The sequence below is a fragment of the Cololabis saira genome, chromosome 10, assembly GCF_033807715.1.
Source record: "Cololabis saira isolate AMF1-May2022 chromosome 10, fColSai1.1, whole genome shotgun sequence".
In the NCBI taxonomy this organism is placed as follows: domain Eukaryota; kingdom Metazoa; phylum Chordata; class Actinopteri; order Beloniformes; family Belonidae; genus Cololabis; species Cololabis saira.
In genome coordinates, this window is record NC_084596.1 from 45,999,007 (window position 1) to 46,025,604 (window position 26,598).

General features: G+C 46.0%; 1 protein-coding gene across 5 annotated transcripts; it reads right to left on the reverse strand.

Moving 5' to 3' along the window:
- Nucleotides 1-1,899: 1,899 nt before the first annotated feature.
- Nucleotides 1,900-26,324, reverse strand: xirp1 (xin actin binding repeat containing 1). Of its 5 annotated transcripts, XM_061733039.1 has the most exons (9): nucleotides 26,210-26,324; nucleotides 25,631-25,775; nucleotides 25,455-25,509; nucleotides 24,768-25,073; nucleotides 15,519-15,597; nucleotides 11,636-11,790; nucleotides 11,204-11,245; nucleotides 4,667-9,121; nucleotides 4,096-4,233 (listed from the first exon to the last, which is right to left on the reverse strand). In XM_061733039.1, the coding sequence occupies exons 2-9, from the start codon at nucleotides 25,753-25,755 to the stop codon at nucleotides 4,231-4,233; spliced, it is 5,220 nt and encodes a 1,739-aa protein (XP_061589023.1). In that variant the 5' UTR covers nucleotides 25,756-25,775; nucleotides 26,210-26,324; the 3' UTR covers nucleotides 4,096-4,230. The 5 variants fall into 5 exon arrangements, with proteins under 5 accessions (XP_061589019.1, XP_061589020.1, XP_061589021.1 ...); XM_061733035.1 differs by having other exon boundaries at nucleotides 1,900-9,121; XM_061733036.1 differs by having other exon boundaries at nucleotides 1,900-9,121; nucleotides 25,631-25,780; nucleotides 26,218-26,244.
- Between the last annotated feature and the right edge of the window lie 274 nt (nucleotides 26,325-26,598).

The window sequence follows — 26,598 nt, forward strand, 5'->3', positions numbered from 1 at the left end:
TCTGAAATCTGAGCAATAACATTGACTTAGTTTTTTTGCACAGTTTTGTTTGTCTGTTTGTTTTGTTTGTTTTCTAGTGTCCCCTCTTGTCCTGTACCTGTATGCGTTTTTGTTTTGCACATTTGTATTGTTACCTGTTTTGTATTAAATAAAGTTAAAAAAACCCGCGCACGTGCAAGTCTGGCGAATGTTCTTGCCAAGTGGATGTAAACGGCTAGGACTGCATCTGTTCAAGTCCACTAAAAATATGAATAAATTACTTTATAGAGCCACTTTTTGTTGTTATATATCAATCCTTTGATCTGCCACAATAATGTAATTAATTTAAAGGAAAAAACCTCGAGTTGAGGGCATTTCTCAGCAGTTTTTAGGTGAAATTAAAAAAACAGATTAATTAGATTAATTTATTACAGATCTTAATTAATTAATCTCTCAATTTCTTTAATCGCTTGACAGAACAAATTTTGCTACATAATAAAGTAATTTCCACAAAATCCTGTCTTTTAACTGAACTTTGAATTTACATTGTAAGGTTTTTGAAGGCGTCTGGGTCATATCTTGTCAGAAAAAAGGCAAACGTGGTCACCATCAGTTGTACATGACTCTTCATGATCCATTGTGGGACACATCAAGTGTAGTAAACAGGGTTTACCAGTTATGCCAACTATACTGTGAATCAAACCCAAAAATTTGAGAATGTAAACCCAGAATCCGTAACCAAGATATCAAAATCTTTATTCAGACTGCAATCGTCTTCTACATGTTTATTTTCCCACCGTCAGCTCTTAAACCTTTTCTGTTTTTGAACCAGGTGCCCTTTCTTTTTTTCTGGTTGCAATCTTCAAACTAGTGTGAAATCGTTTACGACGAGGGGGTGCTTTTCACGGCAGGGGTCCGTGGGTCCAGTCTACCTACTTTCTCAATAAATGCCACTAGTGCCACAAAAAATGTTTAAAAAAAAAAAGAATACTGTCGTCATGTCATGGATTTTCATGTTATAGATCACCGTTTGAATGACTAACAAAAGCCATCAGACATTGCAACAGCTTCTAAACTATGGTTACAGCTGCATGCACGGTTTCATGAGCCTTTTCATACCATATCATTTTCAACTCCAAATACAAGCTTGTCTGTATGGTGATCATTTATAGCACTCTGAGTGATTTCTTACGGGAATTTAGCAAAAGCCTCAACAGCGTTTCACTTCTAGTGCAGCTCACTTTTGTTTTGGGCTTGTGTTTTTCTTTAAATATTTCAAAACCATCGTTTGTGGACGTTACTTGGTGCCACCAAAGGCTCTGAATGCCTAATAGTTTCTACCTTACCATCGCCAGTGTAAGGCATAGAGTTGGAAGAGATGTCCCATCAATCATCTACCCTCTTTCATCAGAATATGAAACAAATATTTTCAATATTTTAATACTAATGTAATCTAATTTTGTCTTACTTGATTAATAATGGTAACTGCCGTTTGGTCGGAAATCTGGAGTCACAAGTATAAAGATCAAAACTGCACGCCACAAACTTTAATCTCACAACTAATCAAAATAAAAAATTTTATTCATCGGCCATCTGGTTTATGGAGGAGTACTGAATGACAGAATGAATATTTCCAAGTTGCTCCATAAGAGTGATTCAGGACAATAACCATCAACAAATACAAACCGTGAGCAGTTAATCTGTCTGTTTCAGCTAGAAACCGAAGAATCTCCTTTGTGGTTTCCCGCTCTTATTTTTTGCCATCTTTTTTTTTGCCAACGCAGTACTGAAATCTGATTGGCTGTTTTGTTTTAGAGCTTGCTTATGATTGGCTGAAAAAAGCATGTAACATGTAGCTCAAAAAGCAAGATGAGGTTATCTAGTTTTGTTGCAATAATAAGAAAAGAAAAGTGTGAAGCATACATTTTTACAACCTCGGCTTTTATTTAACAATTTAAACAGTGTTAACTATATGCTTATCTTTAATACATAATGTGAACACTTTTATCAAGTGGTTACAGTATAAAATCTATAAGACAAATGTTTTGCAATTAAAGGTAACATTTTAAATATAAGATCAATTCACACCTAACAAAAAAGCTTTCGTTAAAACACAATAGGATATAAAAACAAGTGGAATAGGTTTCTTCCTAAAGTTAAAGGGCTGTGATCACACTCAGTGGCATTTTTAGTGATTTTACTTTGGTTTACTAAACGTTACAAATACTGTCCCTTCTTCGTTGGCTTTGCTCGACGCTTTATCTTCAAAAGCGTGTCTCGATCTTTGCATCAAAGGAGATGCCATGACCTCGTATCTGGTTGGACTCCTGACTACTTCAAACAGAGCAGGTGCCTCGCTTTCAGGGTTGTTGGTGACGATTGTTGAAGTCGTGGAGGAAACAAATACATTACCAAATCCATCGCTCTCCTCGTACGTTTCTCTAACCGTCTTGGTGCCGATGATTCCCGCGGGTTGCTCTGGAACAGCTTTTACCTCGAGCACACTGATCTCGTGCGCTGGACTGGGGGGTATTTTTGGAGGTTCTGTAGCAGCAGACTCCGATACGTGATGTGCATCATTGCAACTTTGAGAAGTGTCTTCAGCTGTTGGTTTGAATGTGGACAGGACTTGCTTTGGTGGTTCTGCCGGCTTTCTTGCAGACTGAATGGAGATGAACGACGGGGAAGACGGGGAAGACTGAGAGGACGACTGTCTCACAAGCGGCTTGCCGTGCACCTGTTTGTTTTCTTTCTTAGAGAGGCTTGGCTCCACATCGGTGGTCTCTTTAGTGCAACCTAATTTCGACTTGTTAGACCCAATACTGATTTTCCTGATGTTGCCTGCAGGTTGAAGATCCTGCTCAGATTTGAAAGACTCGTCAAACAGCCCTGACAATCCTGCGATGTCAGCCTCAGATTTGAGATTGGACACAGAGTACAAAGCCTTCTTAATTGTTTCCTCAATGTCGAGCAGTTTTGATAATGTCTGATCCTTAAGCTTCCTTATCTCCTTGCTTGCCCTCTCCAGATCTTCAAATGCCATCTCAACTGATGAGATACTTTCAAGATCATCCTCCTGAGTTTCTACTTCAACTTTCTTTTCATCCATTTTCCTTTGCTTAACATTTCCACTTGATGTGTCCATCCAGTCAGGAACATGCTCATACAGAGTCTTCAAGGAGCTAGGGTCGACTCTGGTGGCCTCTCCTTCTATCTCCTGAACCTGACAAAGGATTCCTTTGAGTTCCTCTCGCTTTCTTAAATTGTCAAAGATTTCCATTGCCGCCTTCACATTTCCTGTCATGATCTCTTCCTTGTGCACAGAAAGCCTTTGTCGTCTTTCATCCTCTGTCTCCCTTACTTTCTTCTCTCTTAGAACAACTTTGTCTCCAACTTCTTGCTTCTTTTGATTGAACTTTTGCTGCAGATGGTTTGCTGCAGCTGGTCTGTCAGCCGTAGTGTTGTGCAGGGTCTTGGAAGGGTGGGGATGGCATTTGTGTTGTTCAGCAATGGTTTTGTCAATTTGTCCGTTGTCACAGACATCAACATGTGTGACTTTGACCTTCTTGGATAGCATGGGTCTTCTGTCCACAGCCTCTCTGTCTTTTCTTTCAAAGTTTTGCAGAGCAGCATGCAAACTCACGTTCATCTCTTGTTTTCCATCTTCTGCATAACTCTTCAAACACATCTGTATCTCCTCGGCTGCATTTATCTTCTGGATCACATTTCTCTCCATTTCCACTTTGTTGCTGTTTGACATTATAATATGGCAGTTGGATTTCTGCACTGCATCTCCCGCTGGCTTTGTTTTTTTCTCATTTCCCTTTGAGTTCATGGTTGGATGTTTTTTTGTCGGATTTGAACCTTGCAATGCATCATCAAAACATTTTTTGTGGTGTGTGTCTTGTAAGCTTGGGATACATGACTTCCCATAAGTTGCATGTTCTTGTTGTATGTTTGTGAGGTGTATAGGAACCTGCTGGCTTTGCTTTGGAGGAACCGCTGGACTGGCGTTGTCTTCAACAGGACAGGAAACTTTGAGAGCAGGAGCGGGTGAGGTATTTGGTCTTTCCACAACTACAGATTTCATCCACTGTGGCTTTGGTGGTAAAGCTGGCTTCTGCTCCTTTGGTTTTTCATTTTTTTCATGGGGTGAAGTGACTCTTTCCAAGCTGCATGACTTAGAATTTCCATTTGCTACAGGATTGGGGGTTGAATTCTGTGTTAGGATGGTTGGCCGTCCTTCACAGGTTACTGAAATTGAAGGAGATAGTTTTGTGTCAGATGGAGATACAGACACCACAACACCCTGATTGTGAACAGCCTTGCTCCTCCCCGAATAAGCCTTGCCTGAACCCCTATATATCATGGCACCTTTGTAGTCTCCTTTTGAGACATTTACGCTAGATTTCTCAAGAGATTCCAGAGCCAACTGCACATTACCTCTCACAATATTTTCTGTATCTGTGAACGTCTGATCTGTTGCTGCATTCTGCAGAGACCTAATAGCTGCCTTTACATCTCCTCTAATAACGTCTTCTGCCTTGGCTTCAACTGTCTGATGGTTAAAATCACAATCTATAAAAGCTGGCAGTGAATGTGGCGCACAATTACTGTCTAAGACTGCACTTTGTTGACAAGTCTCAAAGAAGATATGGCTTTCTTGATTCTTCTCTGTAACACTGACCTTTGGATAAGTCCTGATTTGCTGGCATCCAGAGGAAGATGAACATGAGGACTGTGCCAGCGTTGAAGAGCGATCCTCTTGCGCTGCCATGTTCAAGTTGTATATCTTTCCAGGAACAATGACTTCCCGCTCCACCAGCAAGCTTTGCTGTTTAGCCATTTCAAGAGACTTTTTGGCTGCTTTCACATCTCCAGAGATAATAACCTCTTTTTCTGGTTGATTTCCTTCCTTTACGAGACCTTGTTCTGACAAGTCCATATCATAGATAGTTCCAGGTTGAATAATCTCCCGCTCCACGCACAGACTCTGCTGCTTTGCGCGCTCTAATGACTCCAACGTTGCCTTGATGTCCCCAGGTACGATCTCCTCTTTGTCAACGATGACGGGTTGCTTGACAGCAAGCTGTTGTTTTGCTGACAAAATGTCTCCAGGGATGATTTCTTCCTTTGGTGCGCAGCTATCAACACATACTAAGCACTCTGACGAGAAAACCTTTTTGGTGTTCTTTACATTGCCCGGCAGCACGTCACAAACGGTTCTCTCAATCTGTTCCTTTTGCTGGCAGAGGCTTCTCTTTGCTTCTTTCACTCCCCCCTGAACTGTTTCAGGTTGCTCCTTTTCCACAAGGTTCTGATCAGCTTCACATTCGGACGTATCAGCATGAAGACTCTTTAAATAATGCAGATCTCCTTTTTCAATGCAACTTTTGTACAAGTTCACATTTCCCTTCTCATTTTCGTCAACTCTACATGATGTCGCGGTCCTCTGGCTGTTGGCAGTGGCCAAGAGATTTCCGATTGTAGACTTCACATCTCCTCGCTCTTTCACACAGCTCTCAAATTTTGTTTCATAACTGCTGGTAAGTGAATAAACAGACATATTTGCTTGTCCCTCCCCAGTCTCCTGCATTATGATTCCCTTTTTCAGATCCTTATTGTAAACAAGCAACTCTTCAATCATCTGGACGATGTTTCTGATTCTTTGATCACCCTCAATATTGACAGTGGCGGTTGACTCGAAGACTGGAAGCTCGACCACCGTAGTGTTAACTTTGCCCTTTTCTGTTTCCCTCAGGAGAGTAATTTGTGGTTTGAGCTTTGGTGTGAGCAGGAGTTGTAGCATGATGTTCCTGATGTTGCCCCCAACAATGTCCTCTTTCTGGACTTGCACACCTTCAGCGCTCTCAAGCAGATATTTGACCATGTTCACGTTCCTGCTTTCATTTGCTTCTATTATGATGCCACTTGATTGGACAAAATTCATGTCATACAGGTATGACAAGGTGTCAGCCACACTGCTGACAGTGATTTTGTCCAGTGGAGTGGTTTCAAAGAGCCAGGTGGTGCACTTCACATCAGCTTGGGGTATCTCCTCAACACCTTGCACTGAGTTATCTTTAGACTCCTTGATTTTGTCCAGAGGTTGCGATTCAAACAGCCAGGTGCAGCGTTTTACATCTCCCTTCTGGCTGTCCTCCCTGTGGACTGTCTTTAATGGACTCAGCTCCTGAGGCTCACCTTTCAGACTGTCCATGGTCTGATTCTCAAAGAGCCAGGTGGACGTCCTGACATCACCACGCTGGACATCAGTGACACTAACCATTCTCACAAACTTATGGGACTGGTCAGATTCAAATATCTTTTTGTTCAGCTGCACGTTGCCGCTTTCAAAGTCTTCAGTGACCCTGATGGCAGGCTCATCTTCATAGTTGAAGGAGTCCAGAGGCTGTGTCTCAAACTTCCATCTGGCTGATTTGACATCACCTTTCTTGACATCTTCTTGAGTGACAGCTCGTATTACATAAACTTCATTCTCTGCCTTGATGGCGTCGAGCGGTTTTGTCTCAAACATCCACCTTGCCCCTCTTACATCGCTGCTCATGACCTCTTCTTTTTTTACGGTGGTCACCTCATGAAACTGACCCTCCTTGTCTCTGATGGCATACAATGGCAGGGACTCAAACATCATGGTGCTTGACTTCACGTCAACATTGCCCACAGGTTCCTCCACAGAGCCCGACGTCTGCTCCATGGGTTCCTCCTGTATTTTGTCCAATGACGAAGTTTGAAATATGAACTTCTTGTTGTGTACGTCACCACTCTCAAGACCTTCAACGTTTTGCATGCTTGCATCACCAAGGTCCTTATTGATCAGGTTCATGGGACAATTCTCAAACATCCAGGAGAATTTATGCACCGAACCTTTCTCGATTTGGTTGTCTTGGTTCTGTCCCTCAGATGTCACAATTTCTGATCCTATTTCATCTAGTGACTGAGACTCAAAAAGTTCTTTAACCCGTGAGACATCTCCAGACTGAAAATTGACCTGGCTGATGCATCTCGAACCTTGTTGAGCATCTGAATTCTTACTTATTCTGTCCAAGGTTTCTGTTTCAAACAGGTGTGTGACAGTTTGAACACCAATCTCTGATTTAGAAGAATCCTGTATGGTGCTGCATAGCTTCAAGTTGAACGGCTCCCCATCTTGAATGATGTCTAGAGGCTGTGACTCAAAAAGCCAAGTAATGGACTTGACATTGGTTTTGTCAATTATTTCTTCATCCTTTGATTTCTCCAGTTTGTCATGCACAACATCCATCGGCTGTGTTTCAAATAACCATTTGCAGGTCTTGACGTCACCTCTACAAGTCCCCTCTTCCACAGAGGACTTATTCTCTCTCTGATTGAACTTGCAGTGGATCCCATCCATTGTCTGGGTTTCAAAAAGCCACTTTGCCATCTTGACATCGCCTGAGCAGTCCTCCTGCCTGGTGATTCCTTTGATTACTTCAACGTTTCCTTTTCCTTCCACCAACTGGTCCAGAGGCTTGGTTTCAAACATCCACTTGTAGTTTTTGACATTTGTATTGATTAATTCCTCTCGGCTGACTGTTGTAACCTCATGGAGATTTCCGGAGCTGTCCTTTATTGCATACAAAGGAGTCGTCTCAAACATTGCCTTGTAACCTTTGACATTTCCACCTGTGACACTACTTTCACTCTCACTAATCTTCTCCTCAGAATGAGCAATTTTGCTCAAAGGAATTGTCTCAAAGACTTGTTTGAATCTCTTGACGTCCCCCCTTTCGATCTCTTGTTCTTTTAATAAGTAGTTGGTTCGGAAACCACAACTCTCAAAAAGCTGTTTTTTGCCTTTAACTTCTCCTAACTCTTCAGCTGAAAGGCTAATCTTTTGCAGGTGCCCAACTTCGTAGCTGTCACTAAGAGTGTGCATGGGCTGAGTTTCAAACAGCCACATAGATGTCTTGACATCTCCCCCAATTATTTCTTCCTTTTCCACAGACCTTTCTGGAGAATCTCCTTTCAGAGTTGCCAAGGGCTGAATCTCGAAGAGCATCCTTTTGTTGATGACATCAGCCTCTCCTGTGTAGTCAGCAGCCTTTGTTTCAAGCTTGTCTACTCCTGTAATCTCTTGTATTGTGTCAAATGGCTGAGTTTCGAACATCCACCTTTTTCGTTCAACACCTCCTCTGTTCCCTTCCTCCAGAGATATACCCCGAATTATCTTCACGCCCTCACTCCCCTTATTTATCATGTCCAAAGGCTGAGTTTCAAAAAGCCAACGGGCAGTGCTGGTTTTGCCACTGTTAATCTCCTCCCTGCAGATTGACTTGATCTCGTGGATATTGCCACTGTTGTCTTTGATGGCGCAGCAAGGTTCAGCCTGGAACACTTTCACAGTCTTCTGAACGTCTCCTTTCTGCTCCTGAAGCTCAGATTTCAGTTTCAGGAAGCTGTGGTCTTCAAAGGAATTGCAGCGTCCCAAGTCACCCAGTGGTTTAGACTCAAAAAGCAGCCGAGTCCCTCTTACATCACCGGGCTGGATCGGTTCTTTCAGAACTGCCTCCACCAGTTCACCCTCGTCCGCTTCTGACTTGTTGAGGGAGTCTAAGGGCTGGGTCTCAAACAACCACGTTGATGTTCTCACATCCCCTCTTACGGATGTCTGTCGTGTAGCAGGCATGTGTTGGGTGCCGTCCATGTGCTCAAACATCGAGGAGGTGCTTCTGACATCTCCGCCTTTTAGCTCCTCATCATCCAGAAGCTTTTTGGTATCATGAGGATCTCCAATGTTCTCCAGATTCCAGTTCTCAAAGATCCACCTCATTGACTGCACTTCACCCTGATAAGCTGTGTCTGCAGCCTGGTTAGTCTCTGACTGCACTGCTCTCATGATGTCGTCATCTATCGCATCATCGAAACCAGCCCTTAGGTCAGGGTGGATGTGTTTAAAGAGCCTCTTCAGCTCACTCTTCTGCCGCTGCTGGTAGAAGATGGAGAAAGTTTCCTTAGGTGGAGGTGCAGGGAGGCTGCTCAATGCTATGAGTCCTTCATAGTCGAGGGGTCTCGGTGGTACAGGAGGTGGGGGTAGCGGGAGGTCATCTTCCTCATGAGTTGACTGTAAAACTGTGATTTTCCTGGCTGCATCAGCCATCTTGAAAAACAAAACAGATAGGGGTAGCAGTGTAAGGACAGAGCCGTGATAAAAAGTTATAAAAATATATCTAAAGTTGCATGCATGAAGTAAGAAAACCAACCTTTACCTTCAGCTACGCTCGTGGGTTGTTTTTCACAGCAAACCATCGTCTGTCACACCAGGGTTAACGGTACACTTCACAGCTGTTAGTGAGCAGATGTCTCTCACACACACACACACACACACACACGCTTGTGCTGTTTTTAGACGCAAACACCGGAGGAGGCCACTACACTCAGGGCTGGATTTGGTTCAGCGCTGATTCCAGTTTCCCGTCTAGTTTCCTGTTTCTCATTCAAAAATACACAACGCAGCGGGCTCAGGCTGTATCCACACGAAGACGGGACGCTCATAATTTCAAAAACGTTCTGCGTAAAGACGGAGATGAGACAGTAAAGTTATGTGCACGTCCACAGGAATGCACCCGATATCCCTGAAATAGCTGTGAAATACATGCCAGGCCACTTGATGGCGCTGTGATGATGGAAGTAAGCGGACACAGGCCGCAAGACATCGGGCATATGCAAAAAATCTGTTGGCAGAGATGCAGCAACAACGGAGCCACGTAAACTGAGATCCAGATCTCTCCACTCTGGAACCTGCTTTCCCAAATGATTGTTTAGAGACCCCCCCAAACGCCGGCTTCGTGTGGACAATACGCTGGTTTTATAAGATACTGTTTTTTTTTTGTTTTTTTTTTATTATAATCCCCAATTTTTTTTCCCATTTTCACCCAGTGCTCCTACCTAAGTGACAGTCCTGGGCGTTGCTCCCTCTACCAACCCCGGGAGTTCCTGCACTGAGCTCAGGTCTCCTCCTTAACCTGAGGAGTGAGCAGCAGCAGCATTTTTTCACCAGACAGGGTGGGGCTTCTCCGGCCGGACGTAGCGCGTGGAAGGATCACGTTATTCCAGCCAGATCCTCCCCACCCCATCTGTTCCCCGGTTGGCCAGAGGGGGCAGTAGAGCCCAGGACTGTTGCATGTTTTTGTGAGGGTAGAGAACATTAGCTACCCAAGGGAACACGGGGAGAACATGCAAACTCCACACAGAAAGATCCTTTCACCAACCCCACCCAGGGTGTGGTGCTGAAGTCATGGGGGAACTAACACGCACTTCAGCACCCACAGCATCCCCGGCGGGAATCAAACCCAGGACCTTCTTGTGTGAGACGGCTGCACTACCCTGCCCCGCTATTATAAGATACTGTTACGTTCAGCCCTGAGCTGGTCTGGGTGTGGATGGGTCCGGGTTCAACTGGGCTGGTCTTGGTGTGTCCGGGTTCAACTGGGCTGGTCTGGGTGTGTCCGGGTTCAACTGGGCCGGTCTTGATGGGTCCGGGTTCAACTGGGCTGGTCTGGGTGTGGATGGGTCCGGGTTCAACTGGGCTGGTCTGGGTGGGTCTGGGTTCAACTGGGCTGGTGTTGGTGCTGATGGGTCCGGGTTCAACTGGGCTGGTCTGGGTGCAGATGGGTCCGGGTTCAACTGGGCTGGTCTGGGTGCTGATGGGTCCGGGTTCAACTGGGCTGGCAGGTTGAACTTTCACATTGGGCCCTGACAGAAACCTCTCTGTTTGTGTTTGCATTCCCGTACCCTACGATTACCTTTTGACTCTAAATCAGATTTATTTTCTGGATTTTTTTAGGGGCAGTTGATAAAAAAGTCAAAGCATCTTGAATTCTTTAGTTTTATTTACAGGTAAATATCATTAAAATGTAGAATTAAAGATTTGAAGAGAGATCCACAGAGCTCAGAACAGCCAGCTGGGAGTGTTTTAACAGGGTTTTAGTGATGAACGGTATCATGTTGGTGGCTCCAAAAATACTTAGTGAACGAGTCAGGACAAGATGAAAGATGAAGAAAACTGCAGCTGTCAACTCATGCAGGAGTGTTGTTTGTGATGGGATCTAAATGTAGCCACGTTGTTTAAGCCGTTACTTCTTAAAAACTTGTGTTGTGCAAACAAAGACTTAAAGACACTGCACACGTTAATAAGACGACATAGTTTAGTACAGACAAAAGTTGATGAATTTCACGATACCTTAGTGTTTTTAGTTCTCGTTGTCGGAGTAGCGATGGATTCCTGTTTAAGAACATGAGGAAAATGATTTTCAGCTATATGACAAACACATGGGATCTGTAATCTCAGAGGATGCTCATTCACCTGTTGCTGTACTAAAAAAACTGGGGAAGGGAAGTTTTGGGCCGAAACAATGGGGTTGAAGAAATGACAGTCATTGATGATATATGGCTGCATTCTGTATAAACTTATCTTATCAGGGATGTTTTTCTTTGTCTGTCAAAGAGAAACAGTTGAATGCACATCCTCCAGTTATAGTGAATCAGTAATAGTCTTAGCTGCGTTCACACATTTAAAAGAGATTTATTTCAGCTATTGTGACAGCGCAGTTATTTCCTGCTGAAGCTTTGACCTCGGCGTGTGAGAAGAATGTGAAGCGTTTCAGGAACTCACTGGCGGTGTTGAGCCCCCTGAGGAGTCGCTCGCTGCTGCTCTGGACAGATAGAGCGCCGATCTGTCTCTCAGCGAGGAGGGAGTAGATGTCCTGTCCCTGGTTTGTCCCACTGGGGTGCCCCCCTTGTTCACTGATGATGGACTATATTTGTCATCTGCAGAAGAAAAGAAAACACATTGGAAATGCAGCTTCACCTTTCTGAATGAAACTCAGAAATCCTCCCAGGGTGGGGTCAGGATGGGACATTTGTAAAAGCAGTAGGGTGTTGCAGCCTAAAGAAAAGCAGGAGCAGATTGTGTTAAGTGTGAGCAACGAGTTACGGCAACAGCTCGACTGTGTATTTTTAGATACACTCATAGTGAGTGTATTTATAGCAAAGATGGAATCTGCCTTATCACCGTTAACTTGCCCGCTTTAGCGCACAGTGTACGCTAAAACCTCAGACACAGAGACAGTTTCTTCCCCCAAGCTGTTGCTCGGATGAACTCTAACAACTAATATAGTCTCGGAGAAATCAATCACCGTGCAATAATAACAATAATAACAGTAATTATAACTATAATAACACTATCATATGCTGTAACAATGCACCTTCCAATAATAATCATGTCTGCCTCATTCTGCTGCACCTTTCACTTTTTAAGAATTGTATATACGTTATTAAGAGCTGCCATTACCATGTATACCTCATACTGCTGCACCTTTCAGTTTTTAAAAATTGTATATATGTTATTAAGAGCTGTTATTACCATGTATACCTCATACTGCTGCACCTTTCCGTGTTTTAATTGTATATATGTTAATAAGTGCCACATTTGTTTATTACTGTTTGCTACTTTTTAAATCTGGGTACAGCCACCGAAATGACCAGAGTCAAATTCCTTGTCGGGCATGTTCAAACTTGGCCAATAAAGCTGATTCTGATTCAGATTCAGATTTTGATTCATGCATGCGCACTAAGGCATGAAACCGTGGTTTACTGCTCAAAAGAGAAACCACTGGGTCTTCTTGGGCTTTGCAGCCGTGAACAGCCCCAGACGGCCGACCGGGACCCTCGGCGCGCTGACCACCAGAAAGGAAAGGGGGGAAAAAACCCAGCAACTGCCAGCTCAGCTGGAGTGATACAGATTGTTTGGACATTGTTTGCATGAGCTCCGTCAAATCATCAACACCTGACCCGAGGAATTCCAACCGCCTGACTGAAAACAGCAGATGTCCTCAGTTTGCATCGTATCAGCTGAAAACAGCAGACTGCTGTCATTTAACCTGTTATGTAGCTGGTGTTATATGATAACCCCACCCCTCCCCCACCCCCATCAGGAAATCAACCCACAGCCACGTTAATAACAGAATAAATCTGAAGGTCACCGGGCCGGTGTGTGTTGCACCAGCCAACCATCTGTAACTAATGGCCAGATTGAAAGTCACACACCCTTTTTCGCAGGCTAAGCCCTCCCGGGACAAAAGGATGGGCTGGCGAGCCGGCGCCTCTCACGAGTCTGGACTTAAAACATTTTCATAGATGGGTGAGCAGACAGAATGAACCACCCAGGGCCGTGTTTGCGCTGCCGAGGTCCTAACCCACCAAACTGGGGGGTCGTTGGTTTGTTGTCCCCCACACATTTAGACACACTTATCTAACGTGAGGAAAGCAAAACTCATGCTGTAACCACACCAAAAGGGACTCAAAGGCACTACTTCTCTGTGATTCCCAACCTTGGCAGAGAAGACGTCTCTCTGATCGGGGCTAATTCTGCAGGAATGAGGAAGAGCTATTAGCAGCGCGGTGATGGGCCAGCCCTTTCTGCTGGGCACAGCTGTGCAAACGGTGGTGACATGCAGTTGGTGTTTGTTCCTCGCCGCCCTCACCTCCGGCAGCTGCTGGCCACTCTGGCCACATTCACAGACGGTAATGACAACCAGAATGCCAAGAGACTGCTCATCCTGGAGAGCCGGGGAGCCTGTCCACACCTCCGTCAGCTGCCTCAAACCTCACGTCCCAGTCTCCCCACAGCCTCCTTCATGGACATGCCAACTCCTTTCAAGATGAACGTTTGTGACCACGAGCAGGGGTCCGTGGTCGATGGTGCTCTTTGACCTCTAGCTTCAGTAAATAAATGACACCGTCTGAAGGACTAAAGCCAGTCCTTTACTAATGTGACATTTCAACAAATCTACTTCCCAGTCAGGTCTGACCATCACACTTGTATAATAACCAAACCTTTTCTATATAAAGGTACAGATGACTCCTTGATGCCTCTGACGGTCATTATTTACCACGCGTTCATGGACCCGTCCCGTTGGAGGGTTTGTACTCACTCAGCTATAATCCAGTCCTGGTGTCCGGGTGTCTCCCGGTGTAGCGCTGCGGGTTGGGATGGCAGACCCTGGCGGTCCGGTGGTGCGTCGTCCAGCGAGTCTCGCTGGCTCTGAACTCTTTCTAGTCTCTGGCCTCGGTCAGAGCTGATTTTATCTGGGGGCGCTGTCCGCTATTTTGGGCTGGTGGGCTGGCTGCTGCTGGAGGCCTGAGTCAGTCAGCCCTGTTGGTCACTGGGACACCCCCACCCCCCACCCCCACCTTTTCTCATGGCCACATCATCACCGACTATTACAGGCGCTGGGTGGGACCAGGACATGTGGCTCGGGGGTATGGAGACGAAACAATGCACAGAAACATGCAGAGGGCTCTTTTATTGGCCCTGCTGGAGCGCTCTGCTCCGACTGCATCAACGGGGACATTCGTTCGTCCAGTTACCGTCTGTTTTCCTGAAATACCATAGACATATATACGTAGATGAAGTAATATATATCCCCCCTCACAAAAATAAGAAAAAGACAGAAACATATTTTCTCATCAACAAAACATATTTAACATTTTTCAAATAACAAAATAACATATTTGAACCATTTTTCAGACAATAAAATAACTGAAAAAATCTGAAAAATGGTTCAAAAATTTTATTTTGTTACTTGAAAATTTTTAAATATGTTTATGTAAAATATGCTTTGTTGATGAGAAAATATGTTTCTCTATTTTTCTTATTTTTGTGAGGGGGATATATATAGTTTTTCGGCACTACCTTGTTCTCTATAGCTGATATAACATGAATTACTCCTATGTGGGATCAATAAAGTTCTTATTTTTGCCGAACATTTTTTGCCGAAAATTAAATATATTATATTTGGTGCTTAACTGTTTCCCAAGTATATTAGTGCGTGTGTGAATGAATAAATGAGATGTAAAACGTACATTTCTTTGTAAAAAGGCGCTTTATGAAAATAAGTCCATTCACTTGTATTAGTTTACAGCGCAGTCTTGAACATCCAATATGGCGGCGGCGTTGACGTATCGCAGCAGCGGCAAAACCACTCGATGTGGTGTTTACGTATATATGTCTATGTGAAATACCTGCCACGTTTAGATGTTCTCTGTCTCTGACTCACGCCACAACATGGCAAACGTCAGCGGTATCAGGTCCAGCTCTCAGACGTCTGCGTCACGCTCGGAGCCGTCAGACACAGCCTCGTGCTATCTTAAGCAAGAGCGGCAAACGCATAGTTATGCCTTTACAAGATTACATCCTCATCTTTATTTAGCTGTTTTCCTTCCACCATGACCAGGCGCACGGGAATCTGCTCAGCAGACGCTCGTTTACACGGTGGCCTCTCAGATCTTCTGACCTTGAACCTGATTACTGTCCTGTTCAGACTCACTGCTGCAGCGGGAGCAGATGCATTCATCGTCTTTTTAAAGCGAGGACAGCTGGTGACGCGCCGAGGCTCCAAGATATGCCCATAAATCATGACGTGGTCGGAGCTGGACCCCATCTGGCCTCTAAGATGTTGCTTTACATAAACATGAAATCAGACCCCGCTGCTCACCGTGTGTTCCTCTCGCTGCTCTGCCGGGAGACTCCGGGCGTCCATTCATAACTTTCCCACCATGCACCTGTGTCGTTCTCTGTGGATGAACAAGATGATGTCTTGTGATTACGTCACACAGGGTTTTTCAGGGTTTCAGGTGGACAAGCATGCCAACAGACCCTCTAACATTGTACCACATTGTGATATTCATTCATTTATTCTTCTCGATTAGAGCGTTTCATTCCCCCCATGTCTGTATTTATTAATTATATTAAAGGTATAGTCTGTAATCGTATTCAAAAACATTTATTGTTATACTGGGTGAAATGGTCCTTCCATCCTGAGAGTATCCAGTGAATAATGTGTTCAGAAAAAGGAAAGAAAAAAATCCGACCTCTCTGACAGCTTTAATCCTGTAAAAACTCTGACCAATCTGTTTTTTGCGCACCGAGTGGCACGGATTGGTCAGAGGACCAGAGGATTGGCAGGGGGGAAAGAACCAATCAGATGCCTACATTCAAGGCATCAGATGCCTACGGCGTAGGCTACGGCATAGGGTACGCCCCCCCCCCCCCCCCTAAAACCGGCCTCGCTTACAGGTGAATGAGACATGGGGTAGTTTTGTTGAAAATGTACTGTCCAAAATGTCCTGGAAAACTGGACTCCTGCAAATGCGCGTTCCCCCAAGTTTGTGGGGGCGTGGCTTTGGACGGAGCGCTGACGGGGGGGGGGATGGGGGGGCTTAGAGGAGGTGCCAGCTCTCCAACATTACAGACTACACCTTTAAGAGTGTCTAGAAGACGGAAAGAGCTGACATGCCCTGGCTACACATCGCAAATGCACTAAAACGTATCTAAGACTGTATGCATGTACCGTACTTCTCAAAAAGGGCAAACACTGATATTAATCCCAACATATATCTACAAGGTAAACACATTGAGGTGGTGCAAGACTTTAAATACCTAGGAATATCTCTTGACCCTGAACTCCTTTTCAAACACCAGATAAAAAAGACTAAACAGAATCAAGTTTAACTTGTCCAACTTCAGGTTTATTAGGAACAACCTACTCCTGAGACAGCAACATTATATTTTGATATCATGATCATACCACACATGTCCTACTGCATAACAAGCTGGCAAACAGCCTGCAAGACAACACTAAAACAAATTGAAATAGTCTACAAACAAGCCCTGAAAATATTGGATAAAAAACCCAAAACATACCATCACTGTCAGATATTACAAAAAGCATGAGCGTTTAAACTGGGACAACACAAAATATAATGACACTATTTTGATCTATAAAGTCTTTCATGGCCAGGCTCCACCCCACTACAAGAATGTGTGAAAATAAATTCAAACAGATGAACCAGAGCTGGTGTTAGAGGAGACTGGATAGTTCCTTTTAGAAAAAGTGCTTTTAGTGGAGCCACTTTTTGGGTTGGTGCCTCTCACTCCTGGAATAAAACACCAACGATACGAGAACTTCCCACTCTGACCTCTTTCACCAAACATGTTAAATCCTGGCTATTGGAGGAACAACACTGTTATCACGACCAGGCTTAAACTGGTGTAGTTTGTTTAAATGTTAATTCTCTGTTTTAATTCGTACATACAGGGCAATGTGCAATGCAACACATACTTTGTATGTCACACAACTTGGATACTCTCAGTAGCATAATATTACCATCGCTGGTATTTCATTATTCTAATATGCATTTTTTGCTCAAGTCACTTTAAACTCAAGTCACTTTAGATACAATCCATACTGCTTTAAAATGCTGCTAAATCTATTTTGCTATTATGTATGTTTTATGTTTGTTCCAGTGTGCGAAATACCCATCCATATTCGGGGGGGGTCCCTAACTCGCGTTTTTTGTTTTTGTTTTTTGTTTTTTGTTTTTTAAACAGTGTGGCCCTATGCAATAAACCATCAGCTACAATCAGCCTACAATAGCCTATGACAAATACACGCACACTTTTAACCATTTTAGATGCACGTTTTTTTTACTCACAGGAGGCAAAATTGTGCATTACGATGAAGAATGTTATTTACAAATTAAATCTGATAATTCAAATAAATAAAAGACATTAATTGGCACCACACTGGTGCACAGTGCACTTAATGAATAAATACCAGGTATAAGGACACTGGCGCACGACCAGTGTATTGTAGAAACGAATAAACAAATAAAATAGGCTAATGTATTTTTTTAGATAAATTAAAAAAAAAAACAATGAAAATTAATTGTGCATTCAAATAATTCAATTCAATTCAATTCAATTTTATTTATATAGCGTCTAATACAACACAGTTGTCTCTAGACGCTTTCCAGAGACCCATACCCAGAACATGACCCCCGAGCAGTTAATAGAAAATAACAGTAATAACAACAAATGAGACGTCCAATCAGTGCACTTAAACAGATCCTCAGGCCTGCACAATGATGACTGATTATTTAACGTTATGTAACCATCCAGGAAATTATGTTTTAACACAGCTGTGTGAACACATTCACAAATCACCCTCATAACAGGTCATCACGCAAAATGAAAAAAAAAACATGATGGCTCTCAACAGGTGGACTGAATTGTTTATGTTTTCTGTGGGGACTGTGGGTGGAAACCAGCATTTCTGCTAAAACCCGGTGTATTTACACTGATTAATGTAGTGTTCATTAATATGCATTGTCCCGTCTAAAAATAAACTTAAACTTAAAACACAAACAAACTAGTAAAGTATTTATTTTAAGCAGTTCAGGAAGTTACATCATGAGACATCATGAGCTTTTCATTATTGTTTGCTGATGTGATAAAAACAGTAATAAGACCTGAAGCCAACCAGCGAAACATGAAGCTCTGCAGCAGGGCAGTGGGGACTAACGTCTGCAGCAGAGCAGTGGGGACTAACGTCTGCAGCAGAGCAGTGAGGACTAACGTTTGCAGCAGAGCAGTGGGGACTAACGTCTGCAGCAGAGTAGTGGGGACTAAAGTCTGCAGCAGAGCAGTGGGGACTAACGTCTGCAGCAGTGGGGACTAACGTCTGCAGCAGAGCAGTGGGGACTAACGTCTGCAGCAGTGGGGACTAACGTCTGCAGCAGAGCAGTGGGGACTAACGTCTGCAGCAGTGGGGACTAACGTCTGCAGCAGAGTAGTGGGGACTAACGTCTGCAGCAGAGTAGTGGGGACTAACGTCTGCAGCAGAGTAGTGGGGACTAACGTCTGCAGCAGAGTAGTGGGGACTAAAGTCTGCAGCAGAGTAGTGGGGACTAACGTCTGCAGCAGAGCAGTGGGGACTAAAGTCTGCAGCAGTGGGGACTAAAGTCTGCAGCAGAGTAGTGGGGACTAACGTCTGCAGCAGAGTAGTGGGGACTAACGTCTGCAGCAGTGGGGACTAACGTCTGCAGCAGAGCAGTGGGGACTAACGTCTGCAGCAGTGGGGACTAACGTCTGCAGCAGAGCAGTGGGGACTAACGTCTGCAGCAGTGGGGACTAACGTCTGCAGCAGAGCAGTGGGGACTAACGTCTGCAGCAGAGTAGTGGGGACTAACGTCTGCAGCAGAGTAGTGGGGACTAACGTCTGCAGCAGAGTAGTGGGGACTAACGTCTGCAGCAGAGTAGTGGGGACTAAAGTCTGCAGCAGAGTAGTGGGGACTAACGTCTGCAGCAGAGAAGTGGGGACTAAAGTCTGCAGCAGTGGGGACTAACGTCTGCAGCAGAGCAGTGGGGACTAACGTCTGCAGCAGTGGGGACTAAAGTCTGCAGCAGAGCAGTGGGGACTAAAGTCTGCAGCAGAGCAGTGGGGACTAAAGTCTGCAGCAGTGGGGACTAACGTCTGCAGCAGAGTAGTGGGGACTAACGTCTGCAGCAGAGTAGTGGGGACTAACGTCTGCAGCAGAGTAGTGGGGACTAAAGTCTGCAGCAGAGTAGTGGGGACTAACGTCTGCAGCAGAGAAGTGGGGACTAAAGTCTGCAGCAGTGGGGACTAACGTCTGCAGCAGAGCAGTGGGGACTAAAGTCTGCAGCAGTGGGGACTAAAGTCTGCAGCAGAGTAGTGGGGACTAACGTCTGCAGCAGAGTAGTGGGGACTAACGTCTGCAGCAGTGGGGACTAACGTCTGCAGCAGAGCAGTGGGGACTAACGTCTGCAGCAGTGGGGACTAACGTCTGCAGCAGAGCAGTGGGGACTAACGTCTGCAGCAGAGCAGTGGGGACTAACGTCTGCAGCAGTGGGGACTAACGTCTGCAGCAGAGTAGTGGGGACTAACGTCTGCAGCAGAGTAGTGGGGACTAACGTCTGCAGCAGAGTAGTGGGGACTAACGTCTGCAGCAGAGTAGTGGGGACTAAAGTCTGCAGCAGAGTAGTGGGGACTAACGTCTGCAGCAGAGAAGTGGGGACTAAAGTCTGCAGCAGTGGGGACTAACGTCTGCAGCAGAGCAGTGGGGACTAACGTCTGCAGCAGTGGGGACTAAAGTCTGCAGCAGAGCAGTGGGGACTAAAGTCTGCAGCAGAGCAGTGGGGACTAAAGTCTGCAGCAGTGGGGACTAACGTCTGCAGCAGAGTAGTGGGGACTAAAGTCTGCAGCAGAGTAGTGGGGACTAACGTCTGCAGCAGAGAAGTGGGGACTAAAGTCTGCAGCAGTGGGGACTAACGTCTGCAGCAGAGTAGTGGGGACTAACGTCTGCAGCAGAGCAGACTAACGTCTGCAGCAGAACAGTGGGGACTAAAGTCTGCAGCAGAGCAGTGGGGACTAAAGTCTGCAGCAGAGCAGACTAACGTCTGCAGCAGTGGGGACTAACGTCTGCAGCAGAGTAGTGGGGACTAACGTCTGCAGCAGAGCAGTGGGGACTAAAGTCTGCAGCAGAGCAGACTAACGTCTGCAGCAGTGGGGACTAAAGTCTGCAGCAGAGCAGACTAACGTCTGCAGCAGTGGGGACTAAAGTCTGCAGCAGAGCAGTGGGGACTAAAGTCTGCAGCAGAGTAGTGGGGACTAAAGTCTGCAGCAGAGCAGACTAACGTCTGCAGCAGTGGGGACTAAAGTCTGCAGCAGAGCAGTGGGGACTAAAGTCTGCAGCAGAGTAGTGGGGACTAAAGTCTGCAGCAGAGCAGACTAACGTCTGCAGCAGTGGGGACTAAAGTCTGCAGCAGAGCAGTGGGGACTAAAGTCTGCAGCACAGTAGTGGGGACTAACGTCTGCAGCAGAGCAGTGGGGACTAGTCTGCAGCAGAGCAGTGGGGACCAACGTCTGCAGCAGAGTAGTGGGGACTAACGTCTGCAGCAGAGCAGTGGGGACTAAAGTCTGCAGCAGAGTAGTGGGGACTAAAGTCTGCAGCAGAGTAGTGGGGACTAAAGTCTGCAGCAGGGCAGTGGGGACTAACGTCTGCAGCAGTGGGGACTAAAGTCTGCAGCAGAGTAGACTAACGTCTGCAGCAGTGGGGACTAACGTCTGCAGCAGAGCAGACTAACGTCTGCAGCAGAACAGTGGGGACTAAAGTCTGCAGCAGAGCAGTGAGGACTAACGTCTGCAGCAGAGCAGACTAACGTCTGCAGCAGAACAGTGGGGACTAAAGTCTGCAGCAGAGCAGTGAGGACTAAAGTCTGCAGCAGAGCAGTGGGGACTAACGTCTGCAGCAGAGCAGTGGGGACTAAAGTCTGCAGCAGAGCAGACTAACGTCTGCAGCAGTGGGGACTAACGTCTGCAGCAGAGTAGTGGGGACTAACGTCTGCAGCAGAGCAGTGGGGACTAAAGTCTGCAGCAGAGCAGTGGGGACTAACGTCTGCAGCAGAGCAGACTAACGTCTGCAGCAGTGGGGACTAACGTCTGCAGCAGAGCAGTGGGGACTAAAGTCTGCAGCAGAGCAGTGGGGACTAAAGTCTGCAGCAGAGCAGTGGGGACTAAAGTCTGCAGCAGAGCAGTGGGGACTAACGTCTGCAGCAGAGCAGTGGGGACTAAAGTCTGCAGCAGAGTAGTGGGGACTAAAGTCTGCAGCAGAGTAGTGGGGACTAAAGTCTGCAGCAGAGTAGTGGGGACTAAAGTCTGCAGCAGAGTAGTGGGGACTAATGTCTGCAGCCCGGTGCTTGAAAAGATATGCACCTGTTCAAAACATGATCATGTTGATTGTATTAACATAATGCCAATAGGACAGGAATCAGCAATGATCTGCAGACGGCTGAACGTAGATCTGCAGACGGCTGAACGGCTGAACGGCTGAACGGCTGAACGTGGATCTGCAGACGGCTGAACGGCTGAATGTAGATCTGCAGACGGCTGAGCTGCAGACAGCTGATCTGACCTGATGTGCCTCACTGAGACCTGGCACCAACCTGAGGTCTTTTCCTCATTAAATGAAGCCTGTCCCCCTGGATACAGTTACCTGCAGAGAGCTCGCTGCACTGGCCGAGGTGGTGGCCTGGTGGTAATCTACCGTGATACTCTCAAGCTGTCTCCTCTGTCTCTACCTGAAGTGTCCTCATTTGAATATCTGGCCTTCAAATCAAAACCTCCATCCAAGATCAATGCTGTATTAATTTACCGACTGCCCAAACCACACCCATCCTTCATCACAGAGATTCATGACCTTCTCACCTCCCTCTGCTCTCTATCCTCCAATAATATTATACTGGGTGATATGAACATTCATATTGATAACCCCTCCTGTGTCTTTCTCCCGCACTGCCCCCTGGTTCACCAATGAACTGCGCGGGATGAAAGCTGCTGGCCGGGCCATTGAAAGGCGAGTCAAATCATCCGGCCTGGTGGTGCACAAGCTGGCCTACAAAGACCATTAGAAGGCCTACGCAGCAGCCCTTAAAGAAGCCCGGTCCACCTATTATTCGAACATCATCAATTGCAGTCCAGGAAATTCAAAACAGCTTTTTTCCACCATAAATCATCTCCTTAATTCCAAAAACCAAACCCAGACAGAGTCCACAGCAGAACACTGCAACAGGTTTCTTGCATTTTTCAAAGATAAGATCAATTCCATCTGGTCTCAGCTCGCAGGCTCTTCAGCACCATTTCTGCCACCTGCCTGCCCTCAACCTGCACCCTTTAGCTCCTTTGTAGCTGTCACACAGCCTGAAGTTGAGAGTCTCATCAAAACAATGAAACCCTCCACCTCCACGTTGGATCCCATTCCTACAGCTCTCATCAAATCCAACCTGTCTGTTATAAGCCCTCTTATCACACAAATAATAAACCACTCGTTAAACTCCGGCCATGTCCCGCCGTCACTCAAGACTGCCATTATCAAGCCCCTTCTGAAAAAACCCAGCCTCGATCCAGAATGTCTCTCCAACTACCGGCCCATTTCCCATCTTCCATTTCTGTCCAAGGTGCTTGAAAAAGCTGTTGCCACACAGCTACAGGAACATCTTCAACACCATTCTCTATTTGAAATTTTCCAATCTGGTTTTCCGCACTGCCCATAGTACAGAGACAGTATTATTGAGGGTAACAAATGACCTTCTCATCTCCGCCGACTCTGGATCCCCCTCCCTGCTCATCCTCCTCGACCTTTCAGCAGCCTTTGATACTGTTGACCACCATATCCTCTTAAGCCGTCTACACACCGACGTTGGTCTCCATCACTCCACACTGGACTGGTTCACCTCCTACCTTGCTGACAGGACAGAGTACGTCAGCTTGGGATCTTCCAAGTCCCAAACAGCCCCAGTTACGTGTGGTGTCCCCCAAGGATCTGTCCTAGGACCTCTCCTTTTTATCTTGTACATGCTGCCCCTGGGTCGTGTCATCAGCCGACACGGCATCTCTTTTCACTGCTATGCCGATGACACTCAGCTGTACCTCCGGACTGACCCCAACCTACGTTCCACCCCAGTCCTCTCATCTTCACCCACTCAAGCCTTTTCCAACTGCCTGGAGGAGATTAGGGGGTGGATGAGTCACAACTTCCTCCAACTCAACAGTTCCAAAACCGAAGCCATACAAATTGGCCCCCCTCACCAGGTCCAGTCATCCCCCATAACCACCATCTCCTTCTCCGGTCAAGACATCCCCCTCTCTACCTCTGTTACCAACCTCGGTGTGAAGCTGGACCCACAACTCACCTTTGTAAACCACATCAAACATCTGTACAAAACTTGCTTCTTCCACATTAAGAACCTATCCAAACTCCGCCCCCTCCTCACTTTCTCCGATGCAGAAAAACTCGTCCACGCTCTAATCTCCTCCAGGCTCGACTACTGTAACAGCCTGCTCATCGGTATCCCCAACAAACACCTCCGGAAACTTCAACTCATTCAGAACTGTGCTGCCCGAACTCTGATGAAAACTCACAAATATGACCATATCACCCCTATTCTCCAGAAACTACTCTTCCCATAACCGCAAGAATCCGATACAAGATCACCCTCATCACCACCTCTGCATCTACAGCAATGCCCCTCAATACCTCAAAGACCTCCTGACCCCTCACTCATCCACCCGTAACCTCCGCTCACAAAAGACCAACCTCTTCTATCAGCTCCATGGGAGACCGAGCTTTCTGCTCCGCTGCCCCCACATCTGGAACTCCCTCCCTGAACCTCCACATCTGGAACTCCCTCCCTGAACCCCCACATCAGGAACTCCCTCCCTGAACCTCCACATCTGGAACTCCCTCTCTGAACCTCCACATCTGGAACTCCCTCCCTGAACCTCCACATCTGGAACTCCCTCCCTGAACCTCCACATCTGGAACTCCCTCCCTGAACCTCCACATCTGGAACTCCCTCCCTGAACCTCCACATCTGGAACTCCCTCCCTGAACACCTACGTCCACCCCAGTCTGTGGACGCCTTTAAAAAGGGGCTTTCCCTGGTCTTTTTTAGATGTTTTTATTATTTGTATGCTTTTTTACTTCTGATCTTTTATGTGTCTGGATTTTTTTCCCTTGTTTCTGTAGCACTTTGAGATTATTTATGAAAAGTGCTCTACAAATAAAATGTATTATTATTATTATTATTATTATTATTATTATTATTATTATTATTATTATTATTATTATTATTATTATTATTATTATTATTATTATTATTATTATTATCTGCAGACGGCTGATCTGCAGACTGCTGAGCTGCAGCAGGTGATCTGATCTCTGGACACGTGGTGTGGTATCAAAGGTCGCAGACTTTTATCAATATGAGCTTGTGTTTGTATAATTTTACAGCCTGGTGGGTTTTAATTATTTCCTAATGCATAAAACGTGCCCATAATCATTGGCATGTGCGGTGGTTCTCGTGCACTGAAGGAGCAGCAGCTCACCTGATTGGGGGCCTCTTTTCGAGGCGTGTTGTGATGTTTGGGATCCTCTAGGGGGCGGTCTTTCCTCTTCTTACTGCTGGCTGCAGGCACGCTGCTCAGTCCAGGACTGCTGTCACAGCTCTTCTCCAGACCGGCCTTGGACTCAAACAAGGCACACAGAGCTCTGGTGCCGGCCGGCTCTCTCTGAGGCAGGACTTCCATGGAGCGACTCCGGGACAGCGTGCAGCCTTTTCCTGATCTCCACAGCGCCTCGCTCTCCCGGCCGTCCGGCCTCCTCCACCCCTCACCCACCCAGCTCTCTGAGACCTGGAGACAGTCGCTGGTTTTAGTGCTGTTGTGGAAATTTTATAAACTGCACAAAGTAAAGTACAGATCCTTAACAAAACTACACCGGTGAGCTCAAGATTACCAAAGTTTATTTTTAACTGATGTTGATCAGGAGAGTCGACGTGCAGCACACAGGCTGGACAGTCGAGTCTGAGGCAACATGTTGTTGGACTTCTTTTATATGGGAATGGGTAAGACCTGATAGGCCATTGAAACAATGGTCATTCAAGGGAAATTGTGTCCCCCCTGCATGAAACACACATAGGTGCTTGACCTTTGGTAGAAAGTATATAATGTTTGAATTTTTCCAAGACAATGCTTGTCTTGGTTTCTAGTACTCATCAGAGTAAAGGACAGTACCTCAGGTGCTCCCCCTGCTCCTTCTGGACTCCTCGGGGCGGCACCGCCTTGGTACCTGTTGAAGTATATTCATTGACAAACTTACGAGCGTTGCCCTGCTTCAGAGAGAACCAAATACCAAGCACACTCAATCACTCAATCACTGATTCCACAGAAGACTGGAGAAAGGAGCTTACTGTTGGACCAGCTGAGAGACAGACTTCCTGTTCCAGCCGGCTGAAGCCGGCGTGACCCATGACCTTTCCTGAGGCTCCGACAGAACCTTCAGGGACTGAGTCTTCCTCAGGCTGAACGACTGCATCGTGCTCTTCCTGACAACAGCTACGGTCGGGAAAGAGAGGTTGTTCTCATCCACTCACTCATCAGAGCCACAAATGCTGCACTTTAATTCATGCTTCGGTCATAAAGCTGAGCTTTAACTACGTTTGAGTTGTTGTATAACACGCTGACAGTCATATGACTCCGTTAATGTTTATGACCTCCTGTACTTCCACAGAAAACCCCACTGAGCGGCTGCACAATCACTGAATGATCATATGTTGCTGGAAGTCCTTCTATGATAATACACAAAGATAATGAGGATAAAAAAGTTGCACCTTCATTTCAAACTGATTTTTTTTAAAGGAAAAGTTCTTTTTTTTTAACAAATGTTTTGTATGAGCCGTGCAAATCTACAGGCTATGAAGTGAAACCCAGCTGCAACAGTGTGGAATAATCCTGGGCTTTGTCCGGAGATGGGACGGAGGCTTACATACCTGCGGAGGAGGAGAGGCTCGGTGGCTCGGTCGCTCTGGCTCTGCCTTCCTGTCGTCTGGTGCTGGAGCAGCATCTCTCACCGGACACAGCTATATCTAGGGGCCAAAGTCCTGGTGCACCTTGTGATTAAGGACTTCCGCTGGTGGCCTTTGCATACTTAGCATCACCTGATATTGTCTGATATGGAGTCATAAAACACATAAAACGGGGCAAAGCTCGGGGTTTTCAGTGTGTGAGTGTTGCTGCCAAGACTGAGGGGTTAAACGCCGTGTGTGAGCCTGCTGCTGTCACAGCTGGTCAGGGCACACATCTGTCACACATCTGCGTGGAGACGGCAGGCGTCGCTGCTCCGCTGCTCCGTCTCATGCCCGAGTCCCAGCTGCAGCAC

Excerpts from the sequence above, each read along its gene's own strand:
- xirp1 (XM_061733035.1), bottom strand. The coding sequence starts at position 25,755 with ATGCAGTCGTTCAGCCTGAGGAAGACTCAGTCCCTGAAGGTTCTGTCG. Across the intron at positions 25,510-25,630 it reads GTCTCTCAGCTGGTCCAACA|GTACCAAGGCGGTGCCGCCC; the intron begins GTAAGCTCCTTT and ends ATACTTCAACAG. Across the intron at positions 11,246-11,635 it reads CAGGGGGCTCAACACCGCCA|GAATCCATCGCTACTCCGAC; the intron begins GTGAGTTCCTGA and ends GTTCTTAAACAG.